The sequence below is a fragment of the Panthera tigris genome, chromosome E1 (genome assembly GCF_018350195.1).
Source record: "Panthera tigris isolate Pti1 chromosome E1, P.tigris_Pti1_mat1.1, whole genome shotgun sequence".
NCBI lineage: Eukaryota > Metazoa > Chordata > Mammalia > Carnivora > Felidae > Panthera > Panthera tigris.
The window spans coordinates 44,392,291-44,405,997 of NC_056673.1; the positions used below are offsets into that span (position 1 = coordinate 44,392,291).

The 13,707-nt window shown below is 36.2% G+C and overlaps 1 protein-coding gene and 1 pseudogene across 1 annotated transcript in view; one reads left to right on the top strand and one right to left on the bottom strand.

Moving 5' to 3' along the window:
• The window catches only part of EFCAB13 (EF-hand calcium binding domain 13), a 111,244-nt gene that overhangs the window by 57,232 nt on the left and 40,305 nt on the right, over window positions 1-13,707 (top strand). The window contains exons 14-15 of the mRNA XM_042966011.1: window positions 5,589-5,732; window positions 9,323-9,397. Coding sequence (XP_042821945.1) covers window positions 5,589-5,732; window positions 9,323-9,397 — 219 coding nt within the window. The remainder of the gene's footprint in view (window positions 1-5,588; window positions 5,733-9,322; window positions 9,398-13,707) is intronic.
• LOC122233915 lies at window positions 11,563-11,689 on the bottom strand (annotated as a pseudogene).

Here is a 13,707-nt window from a genome sequence, read left to right on the forward strand (position 1 = left end):
TAGGTTGAAAAGAGGTTCAACTGAACTGAGTTTGCTTTTTGGGTAGATACTTAATAGTTCTGAAATTCTCAGGCAAGCCATGAAAACTTGATGTATTAGGGTAGTGATAGCTAACTTGCTTCCCTCACAGAATTGTTAGATGGATTTCAAAAACTGTAAAGTACTACATAAATGTATAGTAAGGTAATGAGGGATTCCAACAGGTGATTAGCCCCATTTTTAGCAACTGATGGGTGATTTGATTTTTAATTTTTTTATAAGGAACTTGTTTGAATGAAATACTGGTTTTGTTTCCCTTGTTTTAGAACATTTCTAAAAAAACTGTCTTAAGCTATAATTTACATACATAAAACTCACTCATGCACTAATTTTCATGAAATGTATAGAGTCATACAATCAACACCACAATCAGTTTGTTAAAAATTTTTGCTTGCAATGATTTTGGGTTTTTATGCAAATAATTAAATATTTTTCAGCAAGATTAAAATGAGAAATGAAAGATACTAAGCCTTGCTGTTTTTATTTCCTTTTGTTTATTCATATGCTAAAAATGAAAGATAAGCTTTTTGTGTCTTCCCAAAGGATTTCTCAGATAGAGAAAAATTAATCCAAAGGAAGAGATTTTTCTCTTATACTTACATGAAGTCTCATGTTAAAAACTACATTATTGTGGCGCCTAGGTGGCTCAGTCCGTTAAGCGTCCGACTCTTGGTTTCGGCTCTGGTCATGATCTCACAGTTTGTGAGTTCAAGCCCTGTGTTGGACTTCTTGTGGACAACACAGGGCCTGCTTGGGATTCTCTCTTTCTCTCTCCGCCCCTACCCTGTGTGCTCTCTCTCTCTCAAAATAAATAAACTTAAAAAAAAAGCTACATTATAATTTGTCACTTATGATGAATTGCTTAAGTGGTGTTCTTAAAGACACTATTAGCAAATTTCTTGAGTGCTTTACCTTGTAATCATTCATTCACGAACTCAGTCACCGTTTCATTGCTGTTTTGTGAAGTAGTGTCTTGGTTGTAGCCGATTCCTCCCTCCCATTTCCCCCATTATACTGTTTTTAAAATTTATCTTATTTTAACGTTTTATTTATTTAAATAATCTCTACACTCCACATGGGGCTCAGACTGACAACCCCAAGATCAATTGTCTCATGCTGTTTGGACTGAGCCAGCCAGGTGCCCCTAAAATTTATTTTTAATGGTGGTATCTAACACGTAACATAAAATTTGCCATCTTAACCATTTGTAACTGTACAGTTCAATAACATTAGGGTTACGTATATTCACACGGTTGTACAACGAATCTCTAGAACTTTTTCATCTTGCAAAACTGAAACTCTATACCCAGTGAACAACAACTACCCATCTGTGCCTCTCCAGCTTCTGACAACCATCATTCTACTTTCTGTTTCTGTGAATTTGCCTACTCCAGATACTTGAGTGGAATCATATAGTATTTGTCTTTGTGAATGAATGGCTTATTTCACTTATCATAATGCCCTCAGGATTCATCCATATCGTAGCACGTGCCAGATTTTTCTTTCCTTTTCGTGCTAATATCACATTGCATGTATATGCCACATTCTGTTTGTCCATTCATCCATTAATAGACACCTGTGTTGCTTCTACCTCTTGGCAATTGTGACTAGTGCTGCTGTGAATGTGGGTATGCAAATACCTCTTTGAGCCCCTGCTTTCAATTCTTTGGGATATATAATCAGAAGTGGACACAATCCAGGTTTGTAACGTTTCCTTCACTCCTAAAATTCTCTTGTGCCCATTTATCATTAATCTCTACCTCCATTCCCAGGCAACCACTGATCTGCTTTCTGTTTCCATAAAGTTGCCTTTTTAAAAAAACATTTAATATAAATGAAATCATAAAACATGTGGTCTTTTGTGCCTGACTTCACTTTTTTTGAGGCTAATTCATGTTGTTGTATGTATCAGTAGTTTGTTCCTTTGTATGGTTAAATAAGTCCATATTACATTTTATAGGTATATTCCATTTTGTTGATGGTTCACCAATTTATGACCTTTGCTTATTTGCAGTTTGGGACTGGTATGCATAATGTTGAAATTAATATTTGCATTGCAGTCTTTCTGTGGACATGTTTCCATTTCTTTTGGGTAGATTCCTAGGAGAATAATTGCTAGTGTATATGGTAAATTTATGTTTTACTTTTAAAGAAATTACCAAACTGTTTTCCAAAGTGGCTATACCATTTTCATTCTCACCAGCAATGTGTAAGGATTCTGGTTTCTTCCTATCCTCCACATTTAGGTATTATATTTTTGTTTATAATCATTATAATAATTGTGTAGTGGAATTTCATTATGGTTTTAATTTTGCATTTCCCTAATGACTGATAATGTCAAGTTTATTTGCACATGCTTACTAGCTGTTCATATATCTTTGGTGAAATATATATTCAAATCTTTTGCCCATATTTAGAATTCCATTTTGATTTATCTATAGTGTTTCAGAGTATATCTCTTTGTATACCTTTTAAAGTTGTTGCTTCATGTATATATACATAACTTATCACACTATTGGTGTCATCATTTTGCCAGTTCAAGTGAAATACAGAAGCCTTATCTCCATATACATCCCTCCCTCCTTTATGATATAATTACCTTAAATATTTCCTTATATATATTTAAAACCACATCAGGTGGTATTATTTTTACTTCAACCATCAGACTTGATTAAAAAATTCAAGAGAAGGAAAGCCTATTATATTTACCCATATTTTGACTTACCATTTTCTTTTTTCCTTCTTGATATTCCAGAGTTTTTTTGTTTTATCCTTTATTTTCTGTTTAAGAACTTCCTTTATCCATTCTTAGGTCTACTGACAACAAATTCTTTTAGTTTCCTCTCATCTGAGAACATCTTGATTTCCTCTTCATTCCTGAAGAATAGTTTTTCTGAATATGGGATTTTACGTTGATAGTTCTTTACTTTCAGCACTTGAAAAATATTGTGTCACTTATTTCTGGCTTCCATGGTTTCTGCTGGAAATTCTGTCATTCAAATTGGTTTTCTTTCCCTATAGTGTTTTTCTTAGGCTGCTTTCAAAATGTTCCCTTGTCTTTAGTTTTCAGAAGTTTAATTATGATGGATCTTGACATGGATTTCTTTGGATTTATCCTGTTTGAGGTCCACTTTCGTCTTGGATCTGTAGGTTAATGTCTCTTGATAAAAATTTGGGAAGTGTGCAGGCATTATTTCTTTGAGTGCCTTTTTAAGTCTCTTTTCTTCTGGGACTCTGATGGACACAAATGTTAGATCATTTTTATATTCCTACAGGTCTCTGGAACTGTTCATTTTTTCTTCAGTTTATTTTCTCAGTGTTGTTCATTGGATGATTTCAGTTGCTTTCAATTCATTGATTCTTACCTTTCTCTCCTCCTTTCAGCTGTTGAGTCCATCCACTGAACTTTTAATTTCAGTCATCATATTTTTTAGTCATTAAATCTCCATTTGGACTTTCTGTGTTGGTGTTTGTGCAAGAGAAAAAGCAGACAGCTCTCCCAGTCCTCACATACTGTCCCTATACAGGAGAAGACCTCCACCCATCGGCCCAGCCTGATAGGCCCTAGGCCTCTACCACCTTTTTCCTTCCCCAGGCTCTAGGACTGACAAGATAGCTGATGGTTCTTTGGGACGCCCTGAAAAAGTTGACGTGCTGGATAAACTCTTTACCTCTCCAGGAGGAAACTAAGAGCTCGGAATTTTAATCTAATCTTGTGCTGAACAGAGGGGAGGATCACTGCCTTCTATCAGCCCAAGCCATCGCTTTATTCTACCCAAAATACTAGACTGTGCTAGACCCATCAGAGCTCCAAGGCTGGCAAAACAGAAGCCAATCTTCTGGGGAGGCATTTTGGAAAAGCTGAATTTCTGGATATGTGGACCAAACTCTTCTTCCCCTTGGGTGAAGCTGGGAGCTAGAGTCTTTTTTGGATCATATGGTGCTGCATTGGAGGCAGCACTTGTGGGAGGGTGTCCCAAATCTCTGTACCAGCTTCAGTACGTCTGGTTTTGCATTCTCCTGGGATACAAGAGCCTGTCAGTTAGTTTCTAATTTCTCACAAAAGGAATTTATTTTTTAATTTCTGCTGAATCAGTGTGTTTGTGGGGAGAAGAAGGGTCCAGGGCGTCCTACTCAACCATCTTACTGACATCACTCACAAGCTGTTTACTTTTTTAAAAAAATTTTTTTAATGTTTATTTATATTTGAGAGAGAGAGAGAACGAGAGTGGGAGGGGGCAGAGAGAGATGGAGACAGAACCCGAAGGTTTCAGGCTCTGAGCTGTCAGCACAGTGCTCAACACAGAGCTTAAACCCATGAGTCATGAGATCCGGACGTGAGCTGACGTCAGGTGCCCAACCAACTGAGCCACCCAGGTGCCCCATCAGCTATTTACTTTTAAGTGAGAATTTTTTTCATCTAAAAATTCCTTTCACAAGATAGTATCACATATCTTGTTCTACATATTTATACATGAAAATCACCTTTTTAAGAATCATTTTAAGAATCATCTAATTCAGACATCATTTTGATGATTTCTTTGTTTAGTAATCCATAATGACGTCCAGTGACTGCCTAAATTCGATTAACTCCTGATAATGGCTTTAATGCCGTCCACTGCCCAGCTTCCTCACTTTACCTATCCTAATCTTCTATTAGAGAAAATCTATTTGAGTTTAGTTTGTTCCAAAATTTACACAAAAACACACCCGCATGCATACCTGTTGACCCCCTTAATAATTCTATGTGTTTGTAAGTTATTTTAAGAAAATTTTATTGCATGGGCACCTGGGTGGCTCAGTTGATTGAGGGTCCACTTTGGCTCAGGTCATGATCTCGCCGTTCCTGAGTTTGAGCCCCATGTCTGGCTCTGTGTTGACAGCCTGGAGCCTGCTTCAGATTCTGTGTCTCCCTCTCTCTCTGCCCCTCCCCGACTCATGCTGTGCCTTTCTCTCTCTCTCAAAAATAAACATTAAAGCTTTCATTGCAGTAAAAATTTGTTTAAATTTAATGGAGGGAATACTGCCCAAATTTGTGAAGCATATATTCCAAAGTATCATAAAAAGACATGTGGGATAGTTATTTCCAAGTGATAATATTTATGTATACAGAAGATAAACTAAGATTAACCAGGGACTGAGCCATGTATTGCTACAAAATCTTACCCCAATTCATTATTCAGGATTGAAAGTTTTCTACTTATTTCTGTATCTGCTACCGAGAAACAGACTACTAAGAAATTTTAAATTGTTAGAAAATTAAATGGGGAAATTGTATAATATTTTTGTTCCTGTGCACTTAAATTGCAATTAAATTGGCACTTCCTTCGATACAGAGATTATAGCAAAGTAGAATATATTTTTGGCTCTCATTTTGTACTTTGTTGGTTTTCAGTATTAAAGATTCCGGTAATTCTTTTCATATATAACATTTCTGAAGTTATTTTCTATGCTTGTTTATTTAGTGTTAGAACTAAAATTCATCTTACTATTGGTGTTTTCTTTTTGACTTATATTTAATACTCATTAGCATACTGCTTTATTTTCAGTGTTGACTGATGTCATTAAAGCCATTGATAAAATTAAAGATGAAAATATTGATTATGAGGATATGAATACTTGTCTTCAGCATTTTGGAGTTTACCTTTCTAAGCCAGAATTTGAGAAGATCACAGAGTTGACTGAAGCTGACAGTAAGTGAAAACTGGGTTGACACATGTGAAAAGATGGTCACTTTGCTATTTTTTTCCCTCAGAATAATGACTTTATTTTTTTGATTAGAAAAAAGTCCATTGAAATGAAGTCAATACAGAAAAATACTCAAAAGCACAACAAAACACACAAAATCCCATGATCCAGAAATATCCAGTATTAACAGTCTTTCCAGACATTTTTTTCCTATAGGCAAAAGTACAAACAAAAAGAAAGTAGAGTTTGTGGTTTTGCTTTCTGACAAGGAAGAGGTCAGGACAGAAGTCATTAAATGGGACAAACGACTCTTTATTATGCCAAAGCCTATAATTCATAAGGAAGGTACTAGTTTTGAGTATCTATACCCTTATAACTTAGCAGCATCTTTTCTAAAGAGAAAGGGTGGTTGTGAGATAGACAAGTGTGTGGGGCTATAGATGAAATAAGAATGGCCATGAAGAGTATGTGAAGAGTACAGGAAGAGTATGTGAACTTTTATTACAATATATTTCTTATTTTGTGTGTATTAAAATTTTTCCATAATGAAAAGCAAAAAAGGAATAGAACAAATGTAAGTTATGTGCCTTACGTGAGAAAATGATAAGACTTTGTTAAAAGACATTATAGAATACCTAAATAAATTGGAATATATCCCATGTTAATGGACTCAGAGACCCCCAAGTCTGCCAATTCTCATAATTAATTTACTTATCTAAAGCAATTCTAATAAAACCCTGACTTTTTTGATGAATTAATTCTAATATTTGTATGCATAAACAAAGATCAAGAGTAGCTAAAACACTCTTGAGGAAGAAAAACGTGGATAGGGTGTATGAGTGGGATCTTGCTACCCTGGATATTAAGACTCATTATAAAGTTACAGTAAGTAAAACAGTGTGAAAATGGCACAGGGATAGAGAAATTGACTGATAGGTCAGGATAAGTAACTTCCAAATATATCTACACACATATAAGGAAACATATATAATGAGGTGGCAGATTACTAGGGGGGAGGGGAAGCACCAGTTAATAAATGGTGCTGGAATAATTAATTATTCAAATGTAAAAAATAGAATTGGATCCCTACCTATATATCATATTCAGTAATGATTTCCAGATACGAACACTAAAATTCTCTTTAGAGAAAGAAGAAAAATTTTCTGACTTAGAGTTACAAGGAATTATTTTTAAGATACAAAATCACTAACCAGAAAAGAAAAGATTTATACATTTGACTACATTAAAAATAAGAACTTCTCTTTATTAAAAGGTAATACAAACAGAATGAAAATACAAGCCACAAATGTAGCAAAGCTTATTATTTAAAAAATTTTTTTTTAATGTTTATTTATTTTTGAGAGAGAGAGAGGTGCAGAGTATGAGTGGGGGAGGAGCACAGAGAGAGGGAGACAGAATCTGAAGCAGGCTCCAGGCTCCCAGCTGTCAGCACAGAGCCCTAAGCGGGGCTTGAACTCATGAATTGTGAGATCATGACCTGAGCCAAAGTTGGATGCTTAACCGACTGGGCCACCCAGGCATTCCAGAGTAAAGATTATTTGTAACACTCATAACAGCGAAAGATCATTGTGGAGAATAAATAGGAAACCCCTATAAATTAACAACCCAAGAGAAAAATGGCCAAATTACAAGAACAGCCATTGCCAGATGAAGAAATATAAGTTGCTAATAATCATATGAAGTCTTTTTATACATCATAGTAATCAGGGAAATGCAATGACCAAATTGGCAAAAATTAAAGTCTGTTAATTTAATTGTTGGTAAATAAGGCAAAAGTGGTAAAAGAACTTTGAAAAACATTATGTAGTATTCTGTAAGGTTTTCATACTTCATGGCTTAGAAAATCCATTTTTTAGTGATACATCCCAGAAAATCTCTGCACTGATGTGCAAGGAGACATGTTAAAAATGCTCATAGCAGCTCTGATCTTAATAGAAAAAGGAAGGAAGGAAGGAAGGAAGGAAGGAAGGAAGGAAGGAAGGAAGGAAGGAAGGAAGGAAAGAATGAACAAAAAGAAACAACATGATCGGTGATAGAATGTATAAATAAATTGTGGTATTTACCACTGATGCATGATGAAATACTGATAATGTGTACATTAGTGAAAATGAACTATAGCAATATACTATATGGATGGTTCTTGGAAATATATTGAATGAAAACAAGTCTAGATTGCTATAGTGTGATTATTTTTATAGAGCTGTAAAACAAAATTAAGGAATATTTTGTTTATCCTGTGTAAAATTATATGTAAAAAAGCAAGACCTTGGTTAATTTTAAAAAATTCAGCAATGTTCTCTCTGTAGAGAAGCAGTAGAATAGAATGGGGGAAGCACAGAAGCAGATGCAGTGGTGTTAATAATGTTCTTCAACTGTGAGGGAGAGGAAGGGGGAAAAATGTTACAGAGAGGGAGTGAGGCAAACCATAAGGACTCTTAAATACTGAGAACAAACTGAGGGTTGATGGGGGTGGGGGAGAGGGGAAAGTGGCTGATGGGCATTGAGGAGGGCACTTGTTGGGATGAGTACTGGGTGTTGTATGGAAACCAATTTGACAATAAGCTATATTAAAAAATAATAAAAATAAAAAGTAATTTTGTCCTTAAAACAATAATGTTCTTCAAATGGGAGGTGGGTTCAGTGGTTCAGCTAAAACATTTGTGTATCAAATAGACATTATCAAAAATAGGGAATCTATTGTTTTAGAAAGTTATATGTTCCTGTTAGTGAATGTAAATCTTCATTAACTCTAACATTCCCCTAGAATTTTTCAAAGTCTCATTTTTTTCAAGTCTTTAAATATTTGGTTAAGAATACAAAGTAATTTGGTGCTCCTTAAAGTAAACTTCTCAAAGATTCTTTATCTTGGAAATAGGCAATAGGCTGTGCCTGATCTTTTATAGATTAGAATTGGAATTTGATTTTTTTAGTGGGATAAACAAAGGAGTAGTGTTATCAAAAGCTCATCCTATTTATATAAAACCTTTATATGCGGCCTTAGAAAATTCTTAGAAATCTTTATCCATTCTAATATTGGGGTATTATATATAATCAAGGAAAGACATTTTCTAAGTATAGAATGACTATTAAAATGTTTAATAGTTTCAAAAGTATACTGGAATAAAGATAACAATGTGAATGGTAACCTGAGGTGGGAGAAACCAGAGGTCAAGAAAGCTCACTTCTAATCTCTGATCTCGTATTTCCTTTTGTGACCTGGGGAAAAAAATCATGATATCATGTCTAAGTATTTTTAAAAATGTATAAAATAATACACTAATTCTTTACTGACATATCTTTGAGTTGTTGTCAGGCCAAGACAAGATAATGTAAGTTAAAATTAAAAATGTTGTACGCTTCTAACTAGAAGGATTTTGATTAACTTTCCTGGCATTTTTCAGTTTTACTTTCTCCTTGTGTGTTGAATTGCTTTTTCCTCTTAGAACCATATATTTTTAGTGGTATTAGCTGATGGCTATAATCATGTTATCTCCCTATAATTTATTTTACATAATTCAATAGTTGTCATAATTAACATTTGAAGATATTGAAGAAAATATTCTTTTCTCCTTAGAAACGAAAAAAGTGAATTTTAAAGATTTCATTGATACAATGATGACCAATACGGAACGCTTCTCTGAAAAATTATGTAAGAACATCACATTTTGTGCTTTTATTTACTTTTTCAAGTTTATTTATTTATTTTGAGAGACAGAGAAAGAGCAGGGGCAGGGCAGAGAGAGAGAAAGGGAGAGAGAGAGAATCCCAAGAAGTCTCCACACTGTCAGTTACAGAGCCCAGTGCACAGCTCGATCTCACAAACCATGAGATCGTGACCTGAGCGGAACTCAAGAGTTGGACACACTTACCCGACTGAGCCACCCACCCCAACATATATTGTGCTTTTAGTGGACCAACTGGTGTGACAAACTTTAGAAGAGTGTAGCAGACTAGAAGAGGTAGTCATCCTGTAGGTCATCAGCCAAACAGATGCCTGGCTTCCTGCTGATGTTTGGTTTCAATCTTCTCTGTTAATGATTTCTAAATCTCGAGCACTTCCACGTGCAAATGAATTGAAAGTTTTTACGAGCTTCCGGTTTATCCTCACACTTACTATAAAGAGCTAGAACCGTGTATAGAAAATTCCTTTTTGGAAGATGTAAAACGTCTTCCCAATTTGGGGAAGTGATGCCATCTAGTGACTAGCGCTGAGTACTCATATGCAGAATTTCCTCTTTCATTTGTTTATATATTTTTTTCCATCTTCCAATTTATTCAGTAATATTTACTGAGCCATTGTTATATATGCTTTCTGTTAAGCTGATGAGCTGTTAAGATGAGAAAGACAGTCTTGGCCACTCAGAAGCTCACTGTAAAGAAATACAAGGTCTTATATGTATATTTTAAATGGAGTGAAGCTAGTTTAAAAATTGAAGCGAAAAGTAGCATTTTGTTATTTTGTGCTTAGCTGTTGGGTAATAGTGCATTTTAAGTAACAGTTATTTTACCTTACACTAGAAATCAATTTAATTTGCTTTCTATACAAGGTGGAACATAATAGATTAATTGGATGAAGAGATTATTTGCATTGTTAGTCACTTCATTTATCCTAGGAATTTTAGTTTCGTGGAGATAAAAAGTTTTTGTTTTTGTTTTTAAACATTTTTATTATTTTTGACAGACAGAGAGAGCACGAGCCGGGGAGGGGCAGAAAGAGACAGAAACACAGAATCTAAGCAGACTCTAGGCTCTGAGCTTGTCAGCACAGAGCCCGACGTGGGGCTCGAACTCACAAACAGTGAGGTCATGACCCAAGCCGAAGTAGGATGCTTAATCAACTGATCCACCCAGGCACCCCGAGTTAAAAAGTTTTATTATCACGGAGTTGTATAGTATATTATCTTACTCATATCTATAGTTAAATTTCCTTTCTTGTTGTTAAATATTGCACATTTATATTCACTGCTTTCCTTTTTTCTTCATCTGGCTGCTCATTTCTTCACCAGACAGCTTATTGGTTCTGTATACCTCATTGGGACCTTCTATCCATTTATCCCTCAACTTTGTCCTTACCCACCAGTCTCCCTGTTTTCACTTTTCTTCCTTATCCACTTTAAAATCACTGGTCTGTGTACCTCGAATACCCTACAGTCTTCAGTACCCTAAATTGCCCTTTGGTTGCACCTGTCGTACAAAACTCCCAACCCTGGCTTTTCCTCGTGGCTGACATCATTTCTAGAGAAAATTATATAGCTCAGCAGATTGAACACTTTGAAATCTTGACCATCAGTGTCTGGTGGCCCTCAGCACTACCTAGGAATTATGTGATTCCCAACCTCTCCCAGTTAGTTTATTCTTTTACTCTCTGAAATAACTAATTAACAATCTCCATTCTCTCAAACTTCCATTCCTACTCCAACCTTAGCCCTTCTCACATTTAGCAGATAACTTAGCCTTTATAAGGAAAATAGAAGCCTGTCACTATTTTGAGGACGTTAAGATATTTCCCAATATTTTCTCCTAAAAGTTTTTAAGTTTTTCTTTTTCATAGTTAAGTCTTTAATTCACCTGAAATTGATTTTTATGTTTAGAGTGAAATTGGGATCCAATTTAATTTTTTTCCATAAAGATATTAGCTAGTGACAGTTTTATATTAATTCTTTGAGATTTATGTATTGTATAAATTGATTTGGAACCTGATACACATGATGGCCTTGGGATTTAGGTTATCATTGGAGATTTTATTCCTTCTATCCATACCTCTGGCAGAGAACAGGCTTTCTTCTTGAATTCCTAAAAAGGTGACTAAAGTGTTTTTATTAATAATTTTCAGATGGAAAGATTTTCTGGGGCCCTGTCTTTTTTGGGAAAAGTTTTCAATTAGCAATAATCGCGCCTCGGATAAACCTCATTGGCTATGATACTGCCACTGTGCAAAGCTGGGCCCTGTCTTTTTTTTGTTTGTTTGTTTTGTATTAAATTTTTTTTTAATGTTTATTTATTTTTGAGAGAGCAAGAGACAAAGTGCGAGCAGCAGATAGGCAGAGAGAGAGGGAGACACAGAATCCGAAACAGGCTCCAGGTTCTGAGCTGTCAGCACAGAGCCCAATGGGGGACTCGAACTCACAAACTGAGAGATCGTGACCTTAGTTGAAGTCGACGCTTAACTGACTGAGCTACCCAGGCCCTGGTGTTAAGTACGCATCTCTATAATTCTAGACTTGTCTGTATCAAGTAATAACAATAATACTTATTATATTACTCACATTTATTGAGGGTTTACTATGTGCCAGTACTGTTCTAAATAATTTTTATTTATTAACTCACTTAATTCTCACATCAACTCTATTATTTTTATTTTATGGATGGGAAAACCACAGCACAGAGGTTAAAGAAGTCACATAGCTAGTATGTGGTAGAATTAAGATTAGAACTCGGGTAGAGTGGTGCCTGGTTGGTTCAGTCAGTTGAGTGTCCGACTCTTGATTTTAGCTCAGGTCATGACCACAGCATTGTGAGATGGAGCCCCACATCAGGCTCTGTGCTGGGCATGGATCCTGCTTAAGATTCTATCTTGAGAGGCCCTTTGTCAGCTTGGCAGAGTGGTGCCACCCCAGAACCCGGGTGTGTGGAGTGGGATCCTTTAAGACGTTGGGGTTTGAATCCCAGCTGAGTGCCTGGGAGGTGCAGGAGACTGTGGAGCGGGACAAACTGACCAGATCGTGCCTGTGCTGTGCTGTGAGGGCTGCCTGAACAGGGTGGTTTGGTCTAGGGAGGAGAAACTGCGATGATGCCATTTTCCTCCAATCACCAACATGGTGGGGCTTCAAGGAACAGGACAGCAGGCCCCCAGTGGAGGTTGGACTGCTTACACCAAACCCTGCCTCACCATGCCTGGCAACTGCATATATGCTGGAGGGAGAATTGACCCTTACCCAACCAGAGGGTCCCTCCTCCAGACCAGCACAACCACTGGTTCCAGGGCACCATCGGACAACGGTCCGGCAGTTTTTCATTTTCTGATTTGATTTTTGGTAATACATATTTTCTTTTCTTGTCTTTTCTCCTTCTTCTTCTTCCTTCCCTTCTCTATTCTGGTTGTTAATTTGTTTAAGCAGGCATTTTTAATCTATGCATTTTACACCTCTTCTGTATCTCCTCCTTCTTTATTTTTCTCTCTCTCTTTAGATTAAGCCATATAGTTTCTCTGATTCTCTGCCTGCTCAATTTTTTTTCTCTTTCCCTGCCTCTGTCATTTCCCTCTTTCTATGGGATAAGGCTTCTTCCACCCCCTCCCCTTTTTAATTTTTTCCAGGGTTACTTCAATGAACAAATCAAAGCACGCCTGGTGGAAAGTCCAAACCACCAGTGCGAGTAGGGGTATAAAGCAACCAGAGTCACAACAACAGAGAGCATGCGACACACTCCAAAAACACCTCCTGAAGGGTCAGGCCCTGGATAGTATATGACCCCTTTTTAACATAGTAGTACTCACAGGGGCAGGACACATAACAAACTATTAAAACACGTAAAAGACAGAAAACTAGACAAAATGACTAGACAGAAGAATTCTCAAAAATTCTAGGAAGAAATGACAGCCAGAAAAATTGCTCAAAACAGATATAAACAATATATCTAAACAAGAATTTGGAATAATAGTCATAAGACTAAGAGCTGGGCTTGAAAAAACTATAGAAGGCAGCAGAGAATCTATTGCTGCAGAGATCAAGGACACAAGAGATAGTCATGATGAATTAAGAAATGCAGTAAATGAGATGCAAAATAAACTAGATGCAGAGACAGCAAGGATGAAGGAGCAGAGGGAAGAATAAGTGAAATAGAAGATAACATGGAAAATGATGAAGCTGAAAAAGAGAGAGGAAAATATTAGACCACGAGGGGAGAATTAGAGACCTAAGTGATTCAATGAGATATAATAATATCTGTATCATAGGAGTT